Here is a 25,999-nt window from a genome sequence, read left to right as displayed (position 1 = left end):
CTTTCTGCTCCTAAAAGGTTTAATTTGATCAATTTTCCTGTTGAAACAGATCCTACTGTTTCAAACTAATTCATGTATTTGGCCAATTTATTTTCATTTGTAATCCTACTCTTCAGGATGATTTTAAGCCTTCCCAATCTTGACATTATCTGCATGCATAACACATATCCATCCTTTAGGACACTGATGAAAGCCTCAAGCACATGACAGCCAGGATCACTTTCCTCATGGACAGCCAATGTGAAAACACTTTTTAGTGTTCCTCCAGTATGAAAGAACCCAGTTTTTAAGGAAGTTTTATAAGGCAGTAAACCTCAGACACACAAGGATAGACTGACCAGTTTTAGAATAGATGTGATAGGCCACATCACATTTTTTTTTCTTTAAATTCCAGCTTTTTGATGATTCTAATTTAAATTAGTTGTTGGAAAGAATCAATAGTCCTCTGGATAAGTGTGTCAAACAAGCTGACACAGCCAGCTTGGGCTTCCAAAGCCATTCCTTCAGAAAGGCTTCTCTCCAAATGCTTATAACAAAAGTAAGCAGCAATTATATAAGAGGATGGGTGCTTTCATTTACAAATATTTGACTACAAGAGAGGAAATAGCAGAAACACATGGTTGACTCCTAAAACCAACAGAAGGTCCCTGGAGAGTTTTGCTGGAACCTGTGGCTGGGCTTTGTGATGACTGACACTTCCTGAGTAACCCAGAGATCAGGGTGATCAGAAAGATGACTAATTTTCCTCAAGGTATTTGGCTATTCAAAGCAGTAAAGACAAAAACCAAATGCAAAGAACAATTTATAAGACTAAGCAAATAGTCAGAGGTTGGCAGATGAAATTCAGGGAGATAAGTGGCACACAAATGAAAATAGTCCTACCTTTAAGCATAACAAGCTGGGATCTAAACTGGTTAGAATTAATGGTGAGGTTTTTTTCAGCTATGATAAATATTTCCATTAAGATATTTGCTTAGTACTCCATAGCAGCAAAAATAAAGGCATCCAAAACCAGAAAGAACAAATGAATTGCTGGGAATTTCTGTGAGAGACATACAGAATAAAAGGGCAAACACTATCACATCAACACAAATCATTTTATACCTTATCAAAAACACAAGCTATTTTGGCTTCCTCACCTCAAAAAAAAAAAATCCCAAACATGTAATAGGTCTGAAAAATATCATGTTACTGGTTCACAAGGCATTATCACACATGGTAAGATTCTCTTGTCTGGAAAAGAGCTGAGGGAGGGATGTGATGATGGCAGTGTAAAGTCCTAAGCAGCACTAAGACTGGCACCAGACATCAATTATTTATTTCTTCTTTCAGTACAAGGAACAGAAAAAGCAATCAAAAGTCTAGTGCAAAAGCAGTTAGTTGTTCCTCACAGGTATGTTGGGCTGTAAAAGCCTGGGGACACTGGCATTTTAAATAGGTCTAAAATTAACTGGCTGAATTTAAAGTCCACTGTGTTATTAGACAAAACAAAACAGCAGCTGGATCATAAGGACTACTCTCTGGGGATACCACTGTATACTCAGCCTCTTCTGTGAATGTTTGGACACTGAGCTACCCAATATTTGTGTTACTGTATTACAGAGTAAGGATTCATGTTAAATACACACATAGGGCAAAACACATTGTTTTTGGCAGGTTTGCTGTAACAAGAAAATAAGAGCATTTGTCAAAAAGATACGACATGAGCAAACCCATAACTGAGTTACTGGTTTACTTTCCCCTCAAGGTAAGGAAAACTAGGTTTTAGGGGAAAAAACCAAAACATGAGCTCACTGGTACATAACGAAGCCTCTAAATACAAGACTCAAATTCCAGATGTCAGTTTAAGTTACTAATGTGACATTTCCATAAGAAACACATGAGAGTGTATTAGAATATTTCTCCTCCTAAGGTGACACCAACTCCCACCATTAAAATATCTAACCAACAAAGTTTTTGAAAAACAGAACCTCCACTATGCATCTTTTAAGTAATGTTTGTTCTAGCAGCATCCTAGTGCATGTGCTATAAATAAATAATCAGCAACTATTATTGTCATTCTGGATACAAAAGTTATACAAGAAAGTAACAAGTTAATTCTTTGGACTGAATTCCTGATGACAGCCCAGTCAGTTTCCCACTGAAGTAACTGGTAACAGACTTGCCAGCTCTGCAGATATTTAAGTTGATGACATGCCTAAAAAGGTGGAAAGTTTGCTGAGAAGCTCTAATTGATCACAAACTTGGAAATAAATTAAAAATCTCAGTTGTTACTGCCTGCCAGCAAAGAAGTTTAGATATGGAATCTGGAAGTGAGAGAAACATAGGACTGTGTTTTTGTCTGGGGAAGTTAACAGATGGTCTAAAAAGGAGCAGTTTTAAAATAAGACCAGAAGCCAAAAAGTGTGTGGAGAAAGAAAGGATAATTTTTTATGTCTATTCTATGCTGCTGTTTCATATAGCTTTGTATATATAGCTCTATATTTGATATAGCAAAGTCTGAAAATTTGAATTAACAGATTTATCCATCCAGATTAAAATATTTGAATCTTTTTATAACTTCAGGAAAATAATGTTACATTGTGAATAGAAGTATTTGAAATACATATTTACAAGATACTCATTTTCTGCAATGCAGGTCTCTGAAATTTTACTAAAAGCTTTCACTTTGTTCTGTAATGCAGAAGTACAGGAAGTTGAATATGAGGATTTATCTTTTTAACTTTAAAACTGTTAAATCACTGTACAGCTTAAACGAAATATGCCTCTGGATGTTTATTTATACCTCTTCAGATATGGCTCATTTATCTCTTCAGAAAATGTTGCCAAGACAATATTTAGACAGCTCTTAAAAAAAAAAAAAAAAAAAAACCACCACCACAACAACCCTAGAGAAAGTTTCAAAAATAAGAGAAAAGGTAACAACAATTATTTTCTCCATCTAAAATGTGAAGGAATGTTGCATGAAGGAAACCAGAACCTAACACATAATTCTTGTGGCAAATATCAAACTTGTGCCAGCAGTAGATACAGTACCAAAAGCAAAACATCAAGTCCTTGGTTGCAAATCAACACAAAGAAACTTTCATAATCACTTACCTGATTTTCTTCATGGGAAACTCTCATCTGTTCTTTAAGAACTGACATTCTGGCTGCTTCTTCTTTCCTCAATACTCTCTCTTTCTTTAGCTCAGGACTCCAGAAAGTTTTGATGCTGTTCATAGAGGACCCCAGCTTGCTGTCCTTAATGTCTAGCTCTTTTCTGAGAAGGTCGTTCTCCCTCTGTAGATCCTTCAGCTGAGCCTGCAGATCTAACATGGTGCTATCTCTAACCTGTCTCAGCATGGAAGGAACCTGGTGGTGGTGGTGGTGTGAGGATGTGGTCAGCCCTCCGTGCTGGTCAGTGTAAGAAAGGACATCTGTATGTGACAGTCCAGCAGAAGCAATGTTGGGGCTGCTCCCCATGGCTGTGACTCGGCCACCATACACAGCTCGATTTGTAGCCCTTCCAAGAGTCATTGTGCCCTTTGGGAAAGTAGTAGAAGCTACCCCCTCGTGGTCACTCAGGTACATTGGTCCGGATGTTGCATAGGCTGCGTTAAGGGACTGGATGTTCTCCATGGATAAGGTCTTGCCTGCCCCTCCTCCGCCGCTGCCGGTCCGCCTGTGACCCAGGCGGGGGGACCTGGGCAGGCGGGGGGACCTGGAGGGACTTCCTTCCAAGGTGCCGATTGTTCTTGCACTTCCATACATTTTTCTTCTACTTTGAGGTACTATTTAGTAAGAAACTAGTAACACTGAAGTTGAATATTAAATTTATAATTCCGGCTAGAAATACTGGCAGTTTCACTGCATTCTTCCAGGAGACAAAAATCTGGTTTTCCTCCAAAGACAGACCTGAAAAAAAGAAATTATAAAATTAAGTTTACTTTGGGAAAATAAACTTACAAGTAATCACCATATATCAGAAATCATCATATATCATATAAAAATTACTATACATTTTATATTTAGGATGATTAGTTAAAAATGTATTTTCAAACTGATTTCAATCAAAATAAAACTCCTAATTTCTTCCTCGCTCTTTCAAGCTAAAGCTTGATAAACTAAGTTGGAATGAACAGCACAGGCCAAATAAAATACCTTGCCTGATATGTTAATGGACTTAAATGACCAACAATATGAAAATAATATAAAGAAAAATTTATTGTTGACATTAAGAACTGCCCTCTTAAAGCCTTCAGAATTCATTCCCAAGGCATACAGATCTTAAGGAATCTTGTTGATTTACTTTTTCAAGTTTTGGCATTTTAAAAATCCTTGTCCAAATCTGTCCCTCTTTTCATCTGTCATGCAGCATTCATAACCCACAGCTTGTTCCACTACAAGAACTTGCACAGCTTTTCTGATGTCTCAACTTCAACACATTGATCAATAACAAAAAAAAAAAAAACTCATCATAATGACTGGGGAAATGCAACTGCTTATCCTAACCAGCCATCCTCTGGCCAAATAACTCATCAAGCCCTCTGAGAAATCCATCCTTGTATCTTTCTAGCTGGCTGAAATGTTCTGTAGTGCTTTTAAAGATAAATCTCCCATGAGACCAGAGTTGAAGATCATTTTCCTTCCACAGGCTTCTGGCAGATCCTGAGCAAAAGCAACAACAAATCTTCTAAACTGATAGAAATCACCCCCCACCCCAATTAAAAAAAAAAAAGCCACAAACAAAACAAAACAAACACCCCACAAAAAACACTGCACTCTGGTCTAGTGAAAAAATAATACTGCTAGCAGGAATTGCGAGAGTCAATTTAAATTGCACACAAAATATTTTTAGATACAGCTGATGTGATACACAGCCAGGTGGTGGGGTTTAATATAAATTTGATCCTTAGAAGCAGGGGTACAGAATATTGTATCTTAGATCATATCCATACTGTTTTTCTTTTTCCTTGTACAGTCTGATAAATCAGTAATTTTTATTTCTTGCTAAGAGTTACTAAACTTACTTAGCCTTCTGTTTACATCTGAGATGCCTTTTTAGGTACTTGTTTTGCCTTTTAGAGCTTATTAGTTGTGGTCTTTATTTTCTCAACTTGTGTGAAGTTTTGGAAGTTCTTATATCAGAGAACATTTTTGTCTTGCTTTGCACTTCAGTGCTTACCACTGAGCTCCACTGAAAGAAGGATCCTCATTCCTTATCCAAAGCAAGACTAACTTCTCACTGAACTTAATAATGTTTAAATGCTGATTGAATATTGTAGCTTCTGTAAGCTTGTGAAAATTCTGAAAGCAACAGGAAAAAAGAAGTAAAATACCACCAAAGTGTTATTACCTCCACAGCATTTTCAATTTCTTCTACTTTCCCCCTAGAAGTATTCTAATCAAAACAGAGACCTCTGTGTTGCACACACAAACACACTGATGACATGCTTGACTTTCATACTTTAACTACTAAGGACAGCTCTCAGACCAAAAGCTGAAAATCCTGACTAAAAAAATTCTTAGGGTTTCTCCATTTCCATTTGCAGTTTGTTACCCTTCTACAACCTCAATTATACACACTGGCTTTCCTGCAAGCACCTCAGAAAAAGGCAAATACATGAAAATATGCTTTTTAAATGTGTGTACTTCTTAAGGATAAAATTGGGGCCTTCCTTTATGGCTGTAAAGTCTCAGACACAGCAGAAGCCATACACCATTGTTTTATGAAAGAGGGGAGAAAAGCATCTACTTTATTTTCTGCTCATTACTGCTTATACATGGAGTCTTCCTAGCTTCAGGAAGATTTACTGTGTGTCTCAACACATCAGGAATTGGAGACATGAAGAAGCAATATCAGCCTCAGGATCTCAACAATTGCCACACAGATCATCATCTACTGCCTGGAGAAAACGAGAGGAGAGATCCCATCTTCCAACAGAACCATCTGGCAGAGCCATTCCAGTTGGCCTTAGAGGGGACAGGTGAGATATAGTCAATTCTTTTTTGAAATATTAATTTATTTTATATTGCTATTTTACTTGGACAGGGAGGAAGGAATACTAATACTCTCAAGTAATAACTTTTTACCCAAGCTCTAGGTGTTGCAGTAGCCATGACAAAGGAGTCACAAAGGTCATAACTCCCTAAAACCTTCTCTGAGAAAAAAAGAAAGCCATCCAGCTTCATGCAGTCTGGTAGGGACACACTGCAGATCCACTACACACATTTTCTATAAGAGTTGAGTTTTAAAACTCAAATCAGTTTAGTATTAGGAAAAAAAAACATACACACACCCAAAAAACAGATCCTCACCTACTTGGCTCAATATTTTATTTTAAAGAAATGCCTTTAATGTACACGATGCAAAATTAACCTCTATAATCATGAGCTGATTATTCTGCATTGCAAACAGAGCTGTATTTCATATGGATCTTCTAGGATCCAGAAAAATCAAGCATGCATTCTCAGCTGGGGGCAGGAGGGCAGGCACTAAACACTTTGCCCCATGCTCTCACCAGCCTTGCAAACCCCTGCAAACCAGGTATCATTCATGCCAAAGTCCCTCCTGATGCCTGTTCCAACTTCAACTCACCTTATTTTCCACATTCCTGCCCCACCTGATCACCTGCACTCTGCAGACAGCAACATCATGGGTTCACATTGCCCACACAGCTGAAGACTGACAATGAATTTTATTTGTCTTTTAGCTCTCTATTTTTATAGAAGCCTGGAGCATAGGATTCTAACATGATGCTACTAGAAGATCTCTCTCTCAAGGTAGTTTCCAAATCCTTACTTCTGCATTTAACATAATGACAGAGTTTGCTTGAAAAACTGTATACACCGTACCTTGTAATTTCTGATTTTCACTGGTTACACACTTACATGCTGAGGGATGATTTAGGCTTTTAGTGTCCCCTCCTGTGGCCTGAATCACCTAGTCAGCAGGAAGTTTGGGTATCAGCCAAATACTTAATAGCTTTGCACAACTACTTGCCAATATTAACATTGAGCCAAGAGCTTGAACATTTGTAAAAGTACCAAAAGCTTTAAGGAAACATTTTCTTTAGCGTTAACCTCCCCAAGCAATATATGGTGATAGTTAAGTGCAGAAATTATCAATCTGATTCTAAAACTGTTTAGTACTATACAGCTCTCCACATATAAACCAAAAGAAGCAAAAAAAAAAAAAAAAAAAAAAAAAGGTGATGCAGAACACAATGCTCCCATTCTCTCTGCCAGGATTGCACTTTGAAGCACCACAAAAGGAAGCAGAAAAATATCTGTTCCATAAAATCATGTTCTAGAAAACAATAATGATTTCATTATTTTGATAACATCTTTTTAAATACTCTCATCACAACAAAAAGTGTCTGTACACAGAAGACCAGGAGCATACATGACAACCTCAAAAGCAACATTTTCATTTAGATTCCTTACAGTGTCCTCAATCTGCATTTTTTATGTAAATTTAAACTGTATTGTGCAGACTGTAGTACATTTCTTTTTACTAGTTAACAGACATTAATTTAGCCTCTCTTGTAGCTTGCTGTAAAAATTGCACATAGGCAGTTGTAAATAAAGTTAGTTCCAAAGCCTGTTTTAATCTCTGGGAGCTGTTCATGCCCCTGAACTCCCATCAGTGCCAAATGAAAGAACTGGCATTTATCACCTCACAGGAGCAGTTCACTAGGCCTTCCTGCCTTTCATTTCTCTTTCACACAGAAGAAAATATGAAGGCAAAAGCAGGAGTGGCTGCTCAATAAGCATCTAATGACATATATGGGAAATAAAACTGTCAGGCATTCTAATGCTGTCAGGTGCAGTGACAGCAATGAATACTTGTCATGCAATCAGAAAACTCCACCAACTGAAATATTTGCTCAAAATGCCGTATTGAAATTCTTGAAAAGCAAGCATTCTGACACCATTATCAGGATTGTCAATTATATTATTCTCAAATGTACTTAAGTGAAGGGTCAAGAATACTTTTAAACTCTTTTATACGAGCTTCATGGGTTTAAAACAAGCCTAGTGTTCAAGAAAGGCACAGATCTTTCAAAGCATTTTACTCTTTATTACAATGTTTGAGACATTACGTTTTAAAACATAATAGTTAGAAATAGGCTTTAAATAATATAAGTATATTTAAACCCCACCAGTTGACACTCCATTATTTTCTAACTTTCAAGTAAAGTCTCTTTGTTGCTCAAACCCCAATTCTTAACCTTTTAAGTCTAACATTAAAACAATTCTTTCCTGCAGTCCTGCATGTGACAAGTTTTCCTGAGGTTTCTAAGATGCTTAAGGGAGGTGAGAAATTCCAAACTTGCTTCATTTTATTTTTCTGTTGTTGTGTAAAATATTAAAGGCCTGAAAATGGAAAAAAAACGCTTCTATAGCCAAGCAAAGGCAGAGCCATCATATCTAATTTTAATTGTTATGCCAGAGAACACACTGTATCTTTATAAAAAGCTATAGGGCAGCCTATCTGCCAAATCTGGGCAAACACAACCACGTACAGTCTGTACAAGCTACCTGCCAGTGCTGAGCATTTCTCACCATGCAGTCCCTCCTGATGTAACAGTCCCTCCACAGAAGGAGGGATCTTTAGTGTCACCCTTTGTTCAAAGTATGAAGCACAAGCACAACAGTGGTGTGAAGAGTTTCAGAGGTAAAACACCTCACCTTTAACTGACTGAAGCTCCCAGTCCCACACTCACTGTGTCATTGTTTTGCTGCCCATCTGCTCTCTGCAACTCTTACCATTGGGATTCTATTTTTTATTGACGGGTGGGAGGGTGGATGGTGTGAATCACAAGCAACAGGGACAGAAACACATTCTAAAACACTACTTGTCCCTCTTTAGTTTTTTTGGTTCTCAACTTCCTTGCACCATAATGACCTTCCCAGGATACAGATATATTTCCAAAGACCTGGCAAGTTTTAAGATTTCCAGATAAATATTTCCTAACATTTCAGTCCTTGCAGGTATGCAGGTGTCTTGTGTTCTAAATTCTGCATCCTAGTCTGTACTCATCATGCCTTCCATCCTGCAATTGTTAATCACTTGCCTTTTATTCCCTTCTCAATAAGAATTCTCATTTATCAACACAAACCTGCATTCACAGTATTTTGTGGAGGATCATTCTAAGGCACATGGTACAACAGGCAAACAGTACTTTTCATTTAATAACTATTAAAGAATAAAACAATCATGTCTTGAATTTTTACTAAAATAGTCTCCTTTGGGGAAAAATGTAAAATACAACATTCTTCAGCATTACTATAAAGCCATGCCTAATTATTAGCTCAGTTATGCTTTGCTTTTGTCATCATTTACCTAACTTGAATGACTAAATAATTTACAGAAACAGTTATAGACTGAATTATCCTTTGAGAAGGTAGAGCTTAAAAATAAGCATGATTTAAGAAAGCATAAAAGTTTCCTAGAAAAAAAATCTGAAAGACCAGACTTGTACTGTCATTCCTATACTGTCAGCATTTATACCAATTCTTCAAAACAAAAGGCTGGTAATATATATATTAAACACATATTAAAGACTACATTTGTTTTAGTAAAATAACCTAAAAACTGAAAATAGTGTAAAAGGAAATTGAGTGAGTTTGTAGTTTGACCAGTAAATTTGTCTATTTTCACATTAAGAATGCTTACAAATATTGTCATTTACAATTATGTCATACTTGTAAGTTTAAGATGCATTTATAACTCCTAATGTTTTAGAAACCAACAGAGATACTCCCACACAATGGAGTACTTTCAATTGAATTCACTGAGGCTACTCTCATGAATGTTACTAAACACAGTCTTTCACATCTGCAAGATAAAGCTATATTTTTCCTCTTTTTTTGCTACAAAGCTTCCATTCTCATTAAAAAAGCCACAAAATAGTCACAGGTTCAGCTATTAAGACTACCTGTGCAGCCTCCAGCAGTTACTTAAATACTGGGATATTTAGCAAGCCTAAATATCCATTCTCATCTTACATTTATTTGATTCTGGAATAGCAATATGCCTACTCTGACTGCAAAACAAGAAGCATATTTGTGTATTCAGCATGTTTTGAAATCATCACAATTTAAAAACCTGTAGAACAACTCTCCTCTGTTCTCTCTGGTCAGATACAAGAGCATGCACGTTTCAATACCATGCAAAAAAAAAAACTGGCTGTGCTTCAGCCACATCAGATCAAAGCTGTCCAAGGAACTTACAGGCTCTGTAAGTGATGCAAGTGATTTAGCAGATTAGCTTTCAACTCAAAGAATCAGCATCCTGGAGCCATTAGAAGACACTGCACTTCAGGAATTGCCTTTTTATTTATTAATATTTTTTCACCAAAAGTTGAAGAGTTCCCCAAGCACTTGGTGGCTAGATTGTAGCTTCATAGCACAGCCCAATCTGCCCTCTTTGGGCTCACATTCAGCTAAGCACAATCACACCAGCTCACAAGTGCTATTTTATAAATCCTCACAAGCATCTGACTTAACATTTGAAGTGGACAACAGATGTTATTGTAACTGTTTCCTTAAGGAAAAACAAATGGTTTGAGCAGATTTCAAATGAGGTCTATAAATGAAAACTGAGGTACATCATGACTGCCAAGACTCAGCCATCAAAAATAAACTTGCTTTACACAGCAAACTCTCTTCCAGAGAAGCCCCTGAGAATACCCATTTCTTCCACTATGACTGGACATAAGTCAATAAAAAAGAACTGCGCTTTATTTACCAGGTCATATTTGTCCACTAATCTGAATTGTTCATAAGTGGTAAGAACTGTATTTCAGCAATATAATTTGAGGAAAATAATGCACTACAGAAAACTGTTAAGTCAAAAGTCTCACCATCATAGAAATAACACAGACCTGCACTGTTTTATAAAGTAATTAATAATTCAGACACTGCACATGCCAAGAGATAATGAAATATATATATAAGCAGATTACCAGTAAATTAATTTTACTGATCATGAAAAGTGTTTAGATAACTGAAAACTGAAAGAGCAGCAGCAAAATTTCTAACAGGACTCAACTCATATCTGACAAAGAAAAATCCTTTCCTGAGAATTCAAGTACTGTGGCCTCCAAGTCTTGCAATGAGACAATCCAAACACACCAAATAGTATAACCACAAGTACAGACATATTAAACCCCCATGAGGAATTGGAATGAAGCAGCCAAGATGTGCTCTGTAAACCTCCAGTGTAGGGAGAAGACTCTGTCCCATTAGTCAGCATCCTAAGTGAGCTGAGTTATTCACTGGGATAGAGACTGCCTCACACATAACCAATGCTCTGTGCAAAATGCACTTTTGGACTAAATTCAGAAAAGGCATTTTTGTTACATTTCTTTCATTTCCTTCAAAATAAATTGCACATTATATCCAACTAAGCAATCACTATAGTGATTTCTCCAGTGGCTTCCCACCCCAAGTCCACAGTACCTCCTGAAACTACAGCACATCATTTCCACACATATCTATACAATATACATTTGTATGTACACCACTTTCATAGATTCTTTCACTCCATTCAATGTCCCGTGACATTTCCCACACAATGAGATAGCTTCTAAAGTTAAAATCACTTGGAAAAAATCTCTCCATTTTCAACTTTTGTCAGATTCAGCTGCTAGATATATATATACACATATATATATGTATGTATATCTCCCAGGCATTAAAAATTAAACAGAGATGAAAACAAATGCATCATAGTGGATAAAAGTATAATAAACACCCTAAGAGATACAGGTGGGAGAACATATGTTGTCTTTGGAAGTGATACACAGGCTGGTTGCCTCACCCTCTTTGAGGGGTGAGCCACCCACTCTTTTTTCTTAGTCATCCTTCAAAGGTCAATAACAATCATCTTTCAAAAGCAAAAGAAAAAATTTCACCTTGAGCATGCTTATACAAAAGCACACATGCTGAAAAGATAATTCTTCAAATATCACATATATTCAACATTCTAAAATGGTTGAACACGTTCTTTTGGTATCTGGCTGCTAAGAACATGGCCCACACCTCTCCACAGCCTTCAGAGCAGGCAAGGAACAGCAGAAGGGACCAGCATGGACAACGGATCTCACACTACCATCCAGCAGAATGGGACCACGAGTAGGTTAGAGGAGCTGAAGAACCACCCACAGGATAAGACGTGGGGAGATGGGTCTTCTCCAAATGCTGGCAAGCCACAAGAGCAAGGTTAATGACTATAGTAAGGCACTCAACCACTAAACAAGATATTTCTTAGTTCTTAACTGGAAGATCTATGCCATCCTGGGTGTGCTCATAAAACACAGCACAAGGTTTCTCCATAGTTCAAACATGTAGTTTCAACCTGGACAGCCATAAACCCCAAGGACTGCCCTTATCTCAGTGAGCCTGCGGAAGAAGAATGTTCCTTTCACTCACTGGACAGAAAGCCTCTCCTTCCTCCCAGATTCCTCTGGGAAAAGTGAAAATGCTAACTCACCTTGATGCCTTTGAAAGCAATTTTACAGCGAGCTTTCAAACAAAAACAACACTAGTAAAAATGCTTCCTTTAAGGTACTGAGGAGATGTGGAGTTACTTTCACACACAGCCCTTAACATAGTCACCCACGGAGCCAAGGCTTGGACTCTAAGTTTCTTCCATCAAGAAACTAAGAAAGCTTTTCCCACAGAAGCATATTTATTAAAGAAACTGGATAAAGCATTACACACTCTGCCTGTGCAGAAATAGACCTTGACAAAAAAGGGCCTTTTCCTCCTCCTCCTATTCGGGGAAAGGAAGAAACGGGGAACGCACTGCTCGGGCAGATGCGGCCGCGAGGGGACTGCGGCTGAGGGAGCTTCGCTCGCTTTGCGGCTGGCGGGGTTTATGGCAGGTGTTCCCTTCACCTGAGCCGTGGGAGCGTTCGCCATCCCCCGCCCTCCCTCGGGGAGAGTCCAAGGAAATTCCCCGCAGCAGGACTGGTTTGGGGTCCCCGCGGGGACGCGCAGCCCCGACACAGCCGGGCAGGGCGCCGGGCTCCCTCAGCCCTCGCTGCCGAGCAGGGAGCCTGGAGGACAGCGACAGCCCCCGGTGTTACCCCGCGATCGGCCTGGGAAAGGGCCGCAGGGGGGCTCTCCCCGCGTCCCCAGTCCAGGCTGTGGAGCGCTGCGATTCCCGGGGGAGGGAGGGAGGAGGGCAGCAGCGCATCGCCAGCATCTCCCCTCAGGGCAGGGCGGCGGGGGTGACACGGAGGATCCGCTCGGTCCTCGGCTTGGCGACGGGGAACCAAGCGCCAGGGGCGAAGCGACTTGATGGAGAGGAACCTCCCTCCCTTCCCCGCCCTCCGAGGGGGGAGCGGAGCGGGGCCTGCGCCCGGCGCTGTGCCGGGAAGGGGCCGCGTTCGAGGCGGCCGGCCTGGACACGCACGTGGGGCTGGGGATACGAGGATGGAAACAAAAACAAACCCCGAAAGCACAACAGCTAAGTGAAACCACTGATTTAGGAAGCCGACCAGAAAACTAACCCTGGCAAGTAGGATTTGCCCTCCCCTTGGCTGCACTTATTGGCCGCGCTCGTGTGCAACGAGCTCGTATCTGCCAATGCCACTGGTCGGCCGGCGCGTCCATCACCGGGGAAAGAGCAATTCGCCGCTAAGGGAGTAGATTCCCATCCATCCATCACAAGGCTTAGCAGGTAACCGCCTAGAAATCAATCACACTCTAATAAAAAAAAAAAAATAACCAACCCTTTTCCATCAAATTACTACTGTAGTGCTCCCAGAAAAAATATGTATGTATCCCTGGTGAACATAAGCATGGATTTCATTGCATGCATCACATCCATCACTTGTCCAGCCTAAAATGATCTTTTCTTTAAAAAAAAAAGATTAAACCACAGCATCATAAATGAGGGACTCTAGTAAGTATTCATTATCTATATAACTGAAAAATAATACCCTGTTAGCCTGTTTTAAATTGCCAGCCATTAGAAGGGAGCAGAAATATCTCACCTTTTTTCCTGACATGATTTTTAAAACACCAAACATTATCCATTATTTAGGTATAAAGCTAGGAATTTCCAAAGCTCATCAATTCTACTCTAGAAAACTTTAACAATAATATTTTTAAGCACTAGGCACAAAAAAAAAATAAATAAATAAAATTAAATAAATAGAGTCCTACGGCTGCTTTTAATAGAAATTGCAAGAGAGGTTTCTGGTTGACGATTCTGTAGGGAGAGGCACTCTGTTACCAGAATAAGATATGCACTTGTTCCCATTTATTATAATGTATTTCCAAAGCAATATAAAAAGCCTATTCTGCAAATTCATCTCCAGATTCAGCTACTAGACAATTGTAAAAAGCAATACACAGCATTTCCTTAATCACAGTAAATTTACAGTCATGTATCCCAGCCATCTCTTATTTAAGCTTCTCACCTTTCAAATCATTGCATCTGCCTTCCGTCCTCACATGGATTTTACAACATCACGTTTAGCCGGCATCCCACTTGCGCGGAGGAAGGATGCAGCAGGGAGAGCCGGAGCCGCGCAATACCCGCGAGGGGGTTAGAGAAGGAACCTGCTGCAGTCGGGGGAGGCTCGTGTGCCCCTGTCCCTCGTCTTGCCGTCCCTCAGCGAGCTGCGAGCCCGGCTGTCTGGGCTGCCAGTCCCTGACTCAACATTCCCAGCATTCCCGGGGAGCCGGGGCTCCAGCGGCGCGGCTCGGAGCCGCCGGGGGCAGCAGCAGCAGCAGCACACGCACCGCAGCCCGTGATTCCTGCGAGCGGCTGGCGCTGGCCATTCATCGCCCGCCCGCGGCTCCCGGTCCCACCCAGCTGAACGGCTGCAAGCGTGTTACTCATTGTGAAACAGCCTAAAAATACACCTGGCTCTGCGTAAATGCAGAGGCTAAATTGCCTTCTCGCCCCTGTTCACCGAAGGCCGGAAATGTCCAAAGGCAGGTGCTTCAGAAAATGTCTAAAAATCCATTGCTGTATCCGTGCATTTACATAAACGGAAAAAACCCAGAAATCCAAATCTGTGTTTTGGCTTCAGCGTAAAATAAATTAATATGACATATTTATTTGTATTATTTTCAAAAGCAGTATGAAGCAGGGAGAAAAAAGCACAGATTGGCTACTATGCAAAGCCTGAAAGCCTTTTTTTGTAAAAAACCTGCAAATCGCATTAAAAATTATTCCTGAGATTTTATTGTTTTTTATTAAGGGGAGTGGGAGAAACTTCCATAAATATCACTGGCTTCCCATGCTAAGAACAGAGGGTTTGTTCCTCTTCTATTTTTCCCTCTACTCTTTTTTTTTTTTTCATTTAATCATTTTGTGTATACAATTATAAAGACTTTTGGTCTTTAGCTTCAATGCACCTTCATACCTTACCCTACACAACAAAAATTTCACAAACATATTTTATCTGTGTCCTCTTGATCTCATTGCAGGAACAATGATTTCAAGAACCAATAATCTATTTTATTTCTCTCTTGCCCACATATGTACCTATAAATACCACTATTAAACATTATTGAGAAGAACAACTTTTATGGAATTACTGTTAAAAACTATGCCAAATCAAATTTATTTCTACCAATCATGTTTAAAATTAGCATAATGTCTTTATTGCTGTATCTGAATTATTCAAAACCAGTTCAAATAATTGGGTGTCACAAATATTTAGAGACCCTAGAATGCCATTCCCAGTAGGAGCATACAGTTTTATATTTCCCAAAAAAGGGATATTCTCTTACAGTACCCACCTACCTTGCTATAATTGCAATAGAGGCCAAATACTTTTTCTAAGTTCAAAGTAATGGAATAACCATGATTAAAATGCAAATCTCAATTGCTTTTAAACCTGCATACTTATTTGAAGATATTTCTGTTAAAATAGTTTCAAAACCACAAAAAATATGGACAGAGACAATCTGTTCCCAGAGAACTTGACAAGAAGGGACATGGTTTTGTATACAAACAATTTCACTTGATCTGAAAAAGTATTCAGGAGCTAGCCAGTCTGCATCTGTAAGAAAATAGATGAGTACTACAAAATGTGGGTCACTATACTGAATGCTTCAGAGCACAAGAAGTGTCCGTTTTCAGCTTAGCCCTTAATTTGGATCCAGTGTGAAATGAGAATCTCTTACAGACCTTTCCCAATATTGCTAAATCCAATTCTGTCTCCATACTGTTAATGATGACAGGACTTTTGTTCTAAGTTGTGTCAGCTGCTGACAGGTTTTTAAACAACATTCCTGTCTATATGAAAAGACAAGGAACATCAGGTTCTGCCTTATCTTTTTTGTGACTCATTCACTGGCAAAGACTGAGGGCCTTGTGATAGCCAGCAAAAGCCAGAAGCATCCTGACAGAAGACCAGCAGCCTAAGAAGGAACAGAATTCTTCTTTCCAAGGAATAATCACTGTGGAAAGACAGAGTGGTCTGCAACAATACTGCAATGAATTAAGCCTGCTGTCATTCAATAAACTTGATAGCAGAGTCCATCACAGCCCATCTCAGAGCAGCAGAACCTCTGCAGGGGACTCTCAGCCTTACCAGTGCCAAAGAGCAGAATATACCCACCATGCACAAGACCATTGGAGAGCTTTGGGAAAAACATATTTGGCCAAATTGTACTCAAAAAGACTTGTTAGAAAAACGTGCAGTTCAAGAGAAGGGGAAAAAAGTAATCAGAATGTTACAGCTAATCTACTTATTGTATTAGTAGAAACAACATCCATGCAAAGAACCTCAGGGTCACATAATCCAAACCCTTCAATAGTATTCATTCCTTACATACAAGACCATGCTGGAATCCAAATCCAAAGGGTAATAACAATTGTGTCCTTAAGGCTGACTTCCTTGCAGTTGATGAAAGTTCTCATTTCAGCCTAATCACAGGACCATCTGTGTTGTCCTTGGTGCCATGATGCAGGTGGGTGCCATTAATCACAAAAAGAGCCAGATCAGATGAGCAAATTACCACTTTTTTTCTTTTGTTTATTCTAAGAGGTTCCCATTAACTACTAGACATTTCTTCCAGCCAACTGTTAGAGGAAAGCAGTCTGTTGTAAAACTTAAACCACTATTTATAAGGTGCCATGTGATGGTATGTCTAATGTTTGCAGTTGTCAACAGTTTCTATCTTCAAATAGATTTTTGGCTAGCAGACTTCAGTGTATTTGTTTTCTACCTTAAAAATTCAGTATATCAGGAGCTCTGGAAACCCCACTGAAATTAATGGAATTTTTTTTTTTTTTTTTTCATTTCAATTAGCCCACATTAAGGCCATAATCAAGTAAAGTAAATATGAAATGCAGATTTTTCAAGTCTTATTTTCCTTTGTCAATGCTATACTGATCATGGAAATGGAAAAGTATAAAACATTTATTGCAACCATTCTGTTTACTTATTCTAAGTATAAATAAGTCAAAATAACATTTAATACATATTACTTACTATCTTCAATTCCTGTGCATCTCTTCATCCATCCCAATTCTTTCTTCTCACCCATGGTTTTAAGACCTCAGCAGCAGCAGCTAGGTCCCTTTCATGTTTTTGTGAAGATAGATGTTATTCAGTGCTTAATTTCTTTAAAAACAGAAATACAAATAGAAGCTTGGTCCCTGCTGCATAATTTGTAGCAAGCAACTGCAGGTGTATGCTTAAATTCAGGAAAATGTATTTCAGCTTTAATTATTGAACCTGCCCCCATGCTATTCCTTTTTGTTTCCCTAGTGCTACTTGATTTACACTGAAGGTTACAGAACTAAAAATCAAAAAAATATTGCCTTTACCATGGCATGTAGATCAGATTTTGAGTAAGCACTTAGCCTGAGAGAAACAAAGAGTTCCAAACAAATAAAATAATTGAAATAAAATTCGATTTTCTCTTGATTTCAGAATGAGGCCCTATCAGTCTAGTCCACAGAGGTGCTGCACTCCTCAGTCATTAACTTATGGACTGCCCTTTCCTTTTTATCAGTTTATATATTCACCTACAAATACCTGTTAAACTGAATTACAAAATACTTTCCACTACATGTTAGCTTCCAGTCTTGCTGTCCTCATGACATATCACCCAAGTCTGCTATCATGGTTTTAAAAATTATTAGTATAATTTATTATTAATTTGCATGATCACATGCTTTCTAAAGGATGGAAAAGTATTACTTGAATATACCTGAACACACAAGAGGCCAGTAAGAAATTCATTATTATGTATTATAATGCAAAAAACAAACAAGGAAAATATCCTCTTTTGTAATTAGATAACATAGCTTAGCAGTTTATTGTGTACTGCAGAGCCTATATCTATCTATTCAGGATAGAAAGAAAGCTACTCTGGAAGATGCTGTTAATATCATAGTTACAAATAGAGCAAAAATACTAAAATAGTCTAGTAGTAGAAGCACCCATTTCACAGAAGTTCTCCAGCTTCCACATCTCACATCAGGGCTATTAATAGGCTTTTGCACCAACTCTACAATGTATTTCAGAGTTAAAAATATTTCTTAGGAAAATTCAAACTCCAGGAGGTTCTAACAGTATGTAGCAAATACAACTTAAACATCTTGAATTAGGTTTAACACTTAAAATTTTAACCAATGGCCCTTTATTTTCCTGGTTGGAAGCACAGTATTACTGCTACCCCTGTACACGTGAATATACACAATGACTGTTAAACAGAAATGCTGCTAAATGAGCACTGACTAGTGAACTCTTAGATGCTGGTTTGGGTTTTTTTAATTACTTTAGACACATCAGAGCTAAATTCTAACTGACTTTTCAGTAAGAATTAAGCTTTCAAATACCAACCTCACTCCTGAAAAGTAAAACCAGATCCTAAGACTGTATTTAGAAATATCAACATGAGGCACTTTACCTAAAAGCAACTGAGGTTCTCCTCTCAATTCTCCAGTTGCAGAAAACACATCTCCTTCCCTACTTAGATCTCAACCTCTACTTGCAAACTTGGCACGTACAAACCCAAGAATTGTAGAAATAGTCACCCCCAGCCCATCACTCTTTCCCAGCAGAACTACAGGGCAGTTATTTAGTGAGGGAACCTTTTATTGGCAGCACAATCTCCTCCAATTTTAAACAGCTGAGTACTGAAGCCTGAGGTACTGCCTGAACAAAACTTCCCCCTACTGAGTGGGGGAGTTAAACTCTATCCACCACAGCAGTCCCCAATGGAACCAAATTTCTGCAGTGAGCGGGGCCCTATTAGAGCAATCAAATTCAGGAACAATGTGAAAATAATTAAAACCAGTAGCCTTGTATGGCTGCCTCGCAACTGACAATGAACTTCAGCTGTTTCCCTCCTTTTGTGCTCATTGTGGATTCCATTGAGGAGTTGTGTGTCCTGAATAACAAACACAAAACACCTGACCATGGATAGCAACTCCAGCTCTCACAGAAGTTAGTCATTAGCTAATCACTGACATTACATAGCAGGTGTGAGCTTCACACTACTGTTATGTTTATGGTAAGGTGACTTGAAAGTCTTCCATCTGTTACTCTGTATAGACACACTGAAGACGATTTCTAGACTGTTTTGAGAGGGTAACATATTATATCCACTTCATAATACTTTACAGGATTACACAAAGTACATTTATGGGAAATTAAATTGGATTTACTTTATATATTAATTTAAACAATTTACAATGTAATTTTATAGATGCCTTTACACATATAGTAATACTCCTCTGCATGCAAACATGAAAAAACCTCCACAAATTCCACAGTAAAAAGATCTATGATACAAATGTTCAGGTTGTCTCAATCTTGAAATCTTCACTACAAAATCCCAGAGCTTTTAAGAAAAAAACACTTTTCCTGCTTTTGTGGTTCATCCAAAACTTTTGAGGTAAAAAAAAAAAAAAAAAGAAAAGTTGCAAAAAAAAGCAATCTGGAGAACACAAGAATGTTAGATTTCTATCTTTACTAATGTAGGTTTTGCTTCATGTACAGCCTAAGGCTAGACAAGGAATCCTACATTTCAGTAACGAGACATTGTCACATACTCCATAATCTTCACTGAAGTAATCTTAAATTTGTTCTCCCATTTTAGTCACAACAGGATCTCATAACTGTTAGATATCCACTTTGTCATTGAGATGGTCAGTGCTATGACACAGAATAACAAATAGCACAAGTAAATCTGACTACTTCACTTAAGTTCTGGTCTTTAAAATTGAAGAAAGATTAAATATTGGCTTTAAAATATAGACTTTAAAACATCCTTTTATCAGTATTTCTACGTTAATCATCTACTAGCCTGACTTTGTGAAATATCAGGACTTCTCCAACATTTGAGCAAAACTTGGCCACTGCTTGAGGATCAGACCTCAAGAGGTTATGTTTCCTTATTGTGCCAATTCTAGAACTAAAAAGTGATGATGGTCTTTTACTCATTTATTTTTATCACTTAGAATCAGCCCTGTAAGTTGTATGAATGTAAGCACATGTAATTAAATTTTTATAGAACAGCTTTCTCCTTTAAAGAAGAAATGGCTCAGCATTATTTTGATTTCTGCCTCTGGACTGTCTCAACTCCCAAAATAGCATATTCCCATAAAGAATTCCAGTTGAGAATATGCACAAACTTATGCCAGCTTCCAAAACATGCTTGAGAACTAGGATAGAGGGAGTTCATCTAGTCCAAAACATGGTTGTTCTAACAATCCAACAGTTCAGTTCCTGTGCCAAGAACTGTATCCTGAACCTGTTTAATTTACTAGCAGAGAGGTTACTGTAGGTGAAACTTCTTCTCTCTGGCTGATTGTCTGACTACAAAAGCATCTAATGAATAAGTTCCCCTCAGAACCTGAAATGTGCCTTATAAGAAAGCCTGTTCAGTACTGATGATTGCAGATGAAGCACTTTCCTTAGGGGAGGCTTTAGGTCCAGGAATCAACTTGGTAATGGCTTTTTTGCATTCCTCCCCTGACAGTTTCTGCTTTCTTCATTGCTCTAATCCCACTTTTACATCCTATTCCACTCACAAACTTTGCTGATTATGTTTCTAAGAGCAACCTGTGATTTCAGTGATAAAAACACAATCACAGATGGTAACAGAAAAACTTAGGTATATACCAATAATGGAGGTTGATGTCAAATTCAACTTTTAATTTCTTTATTAAGATGTATATAAAAAAATGAGAAGGCTCACAAGTTCAAAAAGAAAGAGAAAAATATTTTTAATTGTCAGCTTTGCATTATATAACATTTCCCTACGAAATGGCTTCTAGAGTACAGGAATTCCTCCCTGCCAGTCTGGCACTTCTATTTCTAGTGGACTGCAAAACTCAGCATGTGCAATTCGTGAGCATGACTGTGCCTGAGGTGTAACTGTGCCATGAGGGAGAAGGTGGCTCTCATAATAAAGTTCTTGCAAATTCAAGGATTTTTTTTTTTTTTTTTACCACTTGATAAAGTATTGCTTAGAGGAAAAAAATATCCATGTGTGATAATTATTAATTTCCTTTGTCCATTTTTTTTAACTTTCTCACAGTTTAGTTGACTTTATTGGGAGAGTCAAATTTAAAAATGACAAACAAACAAAAATACAACAGGAAAATATCAAACTTTAAGCTTGGTAGAAATAAATAATAATTTGGGGTGTTTGTTTCCAACCAGTTCTGGTTATGGATTAAATATACCATAACAACTTTAATTTCCCTATAATTTTTTGTTCCATTTAGACATAATCTTGGGAAGAAAACTTACTTGAATTAGCTGAAAAATTATCTACCTGAAAAATCAGGAAGAAAAATGAAGCCTATTGGTACACTACCCTTCACTCACCTTACAGGGTGAAGAAATATGTATGCTCCTGCCAATGTATTGGTATCGAGGATTCTTTTGGCAGATGTGAAAAAAAAGCAGAATAAAACCATCATCTATGCTGAAGCAATATAGAAATGATGAGAAGCAGATTTAGAACTGCCAGAAAAACCTGGGCAATAGAAACAAATAGAAGTATTGGTAAAACTCTTTTGTTAAATTACAAGCTAGAGGAAGCAATGCAATGCAATGCAAAATGTTACTACATTTATCAGCCACAGAGAAGGTAAGAGAAAAGCAATGAAAAACCTCACAAATATAGCTTATTTCCATTTTTTGCTCCTTCAGGATGTCAGATACCTATATACAAGCGAACTACTGACTCCAGAGAAAAATATTTTTCATGTTGGGTAAAGTAGTATTTTGCTATGCAGTACTGAATTTATTCTGAAATCTTCAGGGCAATCAGAAAGCAAATACGTATAGCACAAGAAAGACAGGCAAACCATATGTTACAGCAGCAGCCACTGTGAAGGGAAGAATAATGCATTAATCACTTGAATACAGCTCAGTTAAAAAGATTTTCATAAACCATGAAAGATCAGACTACAATACAGACCATGATTTCTTGATCCCTGAGCAGACTGTGCAGCTACTGCTGTGTGAGTGTTACATATGACCATCTTTAACATGAATTAAGAACCAGAGAGACCTTGGGATAAAACAGAAGGCAGAAGTAAGAGCAGCAGTATTTTAAATAACATTTCTCTGCATCTTATTTACATTCACTTAAATTTCTCTGTTCCTTATTTAAATGTATTTTCAATTTTCAAATATATATTTTTATTTCCTTCATTATTTTTTTTTTAATTCCTTGACCAGGTAGCCATAAAGAGGAGTACATTTTAAAATTAGTAAAAAACATTTTGCAGCTACAGCAATTGGTCTAAGAAAACATATTACCTCAGTGCACATACCTTATCTCACTGGAAATATTTTGTCTGCTTCTTTCATGCATCTAATTGGATTCACAGTTTTGGTCTTAAGGTTCAGTTGCAATTTTAGGATCCTAAAAATTTCCATGGCCTGTGCTTGAGAGACAGAAGGGTTAATTTAGAAATAAAAGGTAATCTAAACTACTTAGTGGTTTTTAATGATAAAATATGGGAACATGGGAGCATAACTGGAGAAAATAAAGTATTTTGGAATTTGACAGTTATTTAATTTATAATAGTTTACAATGATATTGATTGAGTGAAATAGCACTTCTGTGGTATCGTTGCAGAGCAGAGATTATGGTGATTCACAATGTATTATAAGGAACACAGGTGAAGAAAGAAGATCAGGCTTAGGAAGGATTTAGTTTGGTAGAGCAGCAAGTACTCAGGAATGTAAGGTGAGTTCAGGTTGTGAGCACATAAACCCCCCAGATCTCCAAGACCTCTTATAGTGCCTGTCAAGCACACCCATTACTGAACCTTCCTGTCATACCTGCTAACACAAAAGGCTGGTAGGCAAGGAAAAATGCCTGGCAGAAATATTCTGGTTGCACTTTCTTGCAGGGCTCCTATCTGCATTCAATTTTCACGAGCTCTCTGTAAAGCAGATTAGGGTGCCTCAAGGCTCTGAATCTTGGTTTCAGGCCCTTCTCAGACTCTGGTTGCACTATAGCACAGGTCTTCTTCTCAGTCTACTTTCTTTGCTTCTTAAGAAGCTGCAGGTTGTTTTTTTAGTTGTCCTCTTCTTCCTCCCAATTTTTTTGATAAACACAATGCAGCAGCAAAGGCAGCTGTGGAACTGAAGGATGATATTTGACAGGTAGCTCCTGATGAGATGAAGCCAGCAGGGGTATAAAAGCCCAAAAGCATGCCTTTGAAAGGAGAGTCATGTTCTTAAATATTGAGAAGTGATTATCTTAAGATAATACTTGCAATCAGCACCCAGCATGTGCAGCAGCCACATTCTGGAAGACAAAATTGGCTGCTTCAGAGAGTTCAGCATAAAGCAGACGGTTGGGGTACTGCAGTTCTCCTACACTAAGTTATTAAAAGACAAATCCTGTATGCTACTGAAGCTCAAATTGAGGTATTCCAAAATCATGCAGTTCTGATATAGAACAGAAAATACTCAAGATCTGCATATTGCCATTTGAAATTTAAGCTGTGGTCACCAAACCCACCCATACAATTAGCGTGGATCTTAGAAATGCTCTTGGCAGATCAGCTTGGAATGCAGAGCACTTTCAGAAGTGTAGAAATGACTAAGACTCATACAAGTAGAGGGAAAAAAACTAAGGAAGATACGAATAAGAGAGGTGACAGAAAGATCAGAATAAACTACTGCAGTCGTTAGAATTTTTATTTGTAGGAAAAAAAATCCATGTTGCAATGGAATTATGCCTGTGGTTATGAACTAGATACAGGAAGAATGAGTGAAAGCTACTGAGTTACTGATGAAGCAATTTTCATTAGCCCAGGTCCAGCAATGGTCAGCACCTCATGTACAGGGATGATGGTGCCTACACCAATCACCCCTGGTAGTCAAGTTTTGATGGAATTAGGATACAGTATTATCCCTGAGATTGCTGTTTTCTTCTCACAGCAGAACCCAAGGTGGACCAGTATCCCTAAGGCTGCACAATTCCTGTACTCAAAAACCAGCCTACCTGTTTTCTAGCACTATTCTAAAACTATCAGTGCTACTTTTTATTGCAGAAACATAAACTAAGGATTCATTCCTTTTACTGAATTCTCAACATTATATCCCCCCTTTTCATACAAAATGGTTTTTTTCATGGTCTGATTTTGAAAGGACACTATCAAAAAAACCACAAATTGTAAAATTATTTTCATGTTTATATGCTGTTCCCTCTGTTGCTCTCCTGATTCAATCATATTTTATAGAAATACAGTAAGAATACTTCTGAGCTATTTTTACATTTCCCAAGTCATTTATTTACAGTTTTAACTTGTTTGTTGGTCATAATTTGGGTAAGCATATATCTGAATTATTGTTTATATTAAATACATATCTCTCTAGGAAAAAGGAACAATTCTTATCTATAAAGTGCTGACATACAATTGACTGTATAAATTTACAATAAATCAAATAGCATTTTTAAATCTAAAATAAATGCTTGTGTAATTTTAGTTAAAAATTCCATTTGTGTCAAATTAAAGACTCATCAAAGACTACAGAGTATCTATATGCTATATACAATAACAGACATTTGGTTATGTCATCAGATGAAAATACATCTATTTATTGATAAGCCTGAGTTATATTTCAGGAAGTATTACCATTCTGGTCACTCAGTTGTTTCCAGACATCCTTTGGACAATCTGTTATTATCAGAGGTGGTGTGTCCTAAGGACAGTAGAGTGCAATTGTGCTTTTTCTTAGTTATTTTGTGATAAGAACTAGAGACCAGAATTTTACAACTCCAAGAGCAAAAATGGCCTCTTGTAACAGGGTCCCTCCTGCCAAGGGCTGTCATCCATGGCTCCCACAGCTTCTGTCACATGCAGCCTGTTGGTTGTTTAGTTTGTAAATACAAACACTGCACAAAACAGGAACATTTTCAATCTAAACAGGGATAAAATATGACAGATGGGTGTAGAACACAGATGGAAGGAGGGAATAGAAAGTCTTCATTGCCATATCGTACTTATTAGGAAGACAGAAATAGCTCTGTTTCTGAAGCACCTGCAGAATGTATTTTGAGCTTGGAACTCTCACAAATCAGTTCCTCACAAATTGCTCAGCAGCTTCAGCCCTTTAGGCTGTCAACAGTCCCACTGCCCCTATTTTTCTCCCTTTTTAAAATTTTGCACCCATGACTAAAAGTTCCAATTGTCACAGACAATCTTCATCTTCTTTTCATTCACCAAACCAAGAGTTAAATGTGTAAGCATTTCATGAACTCCCAAGTGGCCTTAAAATTTAGTTTAATCCTATAGTGGTGTTATTTGGGTTATTCAAAATTCACAGGTATACAAAGGTCATTCAAAAAGATCTCAAGTGTTCTATGTTGTTGATTTCCTTAGCAGGAGAGAAGGAAACACAGTAACTCCTTTTTTTCAAGGAAAGAGACAGAAGTGAAAAAAGATACACAGCCAATGAGCCCGTTCTATCTATTATCTCTCTCTATATATATTTATACAGAAAGAGAGAGATCATTCAGACAACTATCCCTTCAACACTGCAGC

At 38.0% G+C, this 25,999-nt stretch overlaps 1 protein-coding gene across 2 annotated transcripts in view; it reads right to left on the bottom strand.

Moving 5' to 3' along the window:
* The window catches only part of ERC2 (ELKS/RAB6-interacting/CAST family member 2), a 390,835-nt gene extending 376,008 nt beyond the window's left edge, over window positions 1-14,827 (bottom strand). For both annotated transcript variants that reach the window (XM_056501857.1, XM_056501859.1), the window contains exons 1-2: window positions 14,424-14,827; window positions 3,100-3,897 (exon numbers count right to left, since the gene is read on the bottom strand). In XM_056501857.1, coding sequence (XP_056357832.1) covers window positions 3,100-3,753 — 654 coding nt within the window. In that variant the 5' untranslated portion in view covers window positions 3,754-3,897; window positions 14,424-14,827. The remainder of the gene's footprint in view (window positions 1-3,099; window positions 3,898-14,423) is intronic.
* Between the last annotated feature and the right edge of the window lie 11,172 nt (window positions 14,828-25,999).

The sequence above is a fragment of the Oenanthe melanoleuca genome, chromosome 12, assembly GCF_029582105.1.
Source record: "Oenanthe melanoleuca isolate GR-GAL-2019-014 chromosome 12, OMel1.0, whole genome shotgun sequence".
NCBI lineage: Eukaryota > Metazoa > Chordata > Aves > Passeriformes > Muscicapidae > Oenanthe > Oenanthe melanoleuca.
This window is presented reverse-complemented; position numbering and strand designations above follow the sequence as displayed.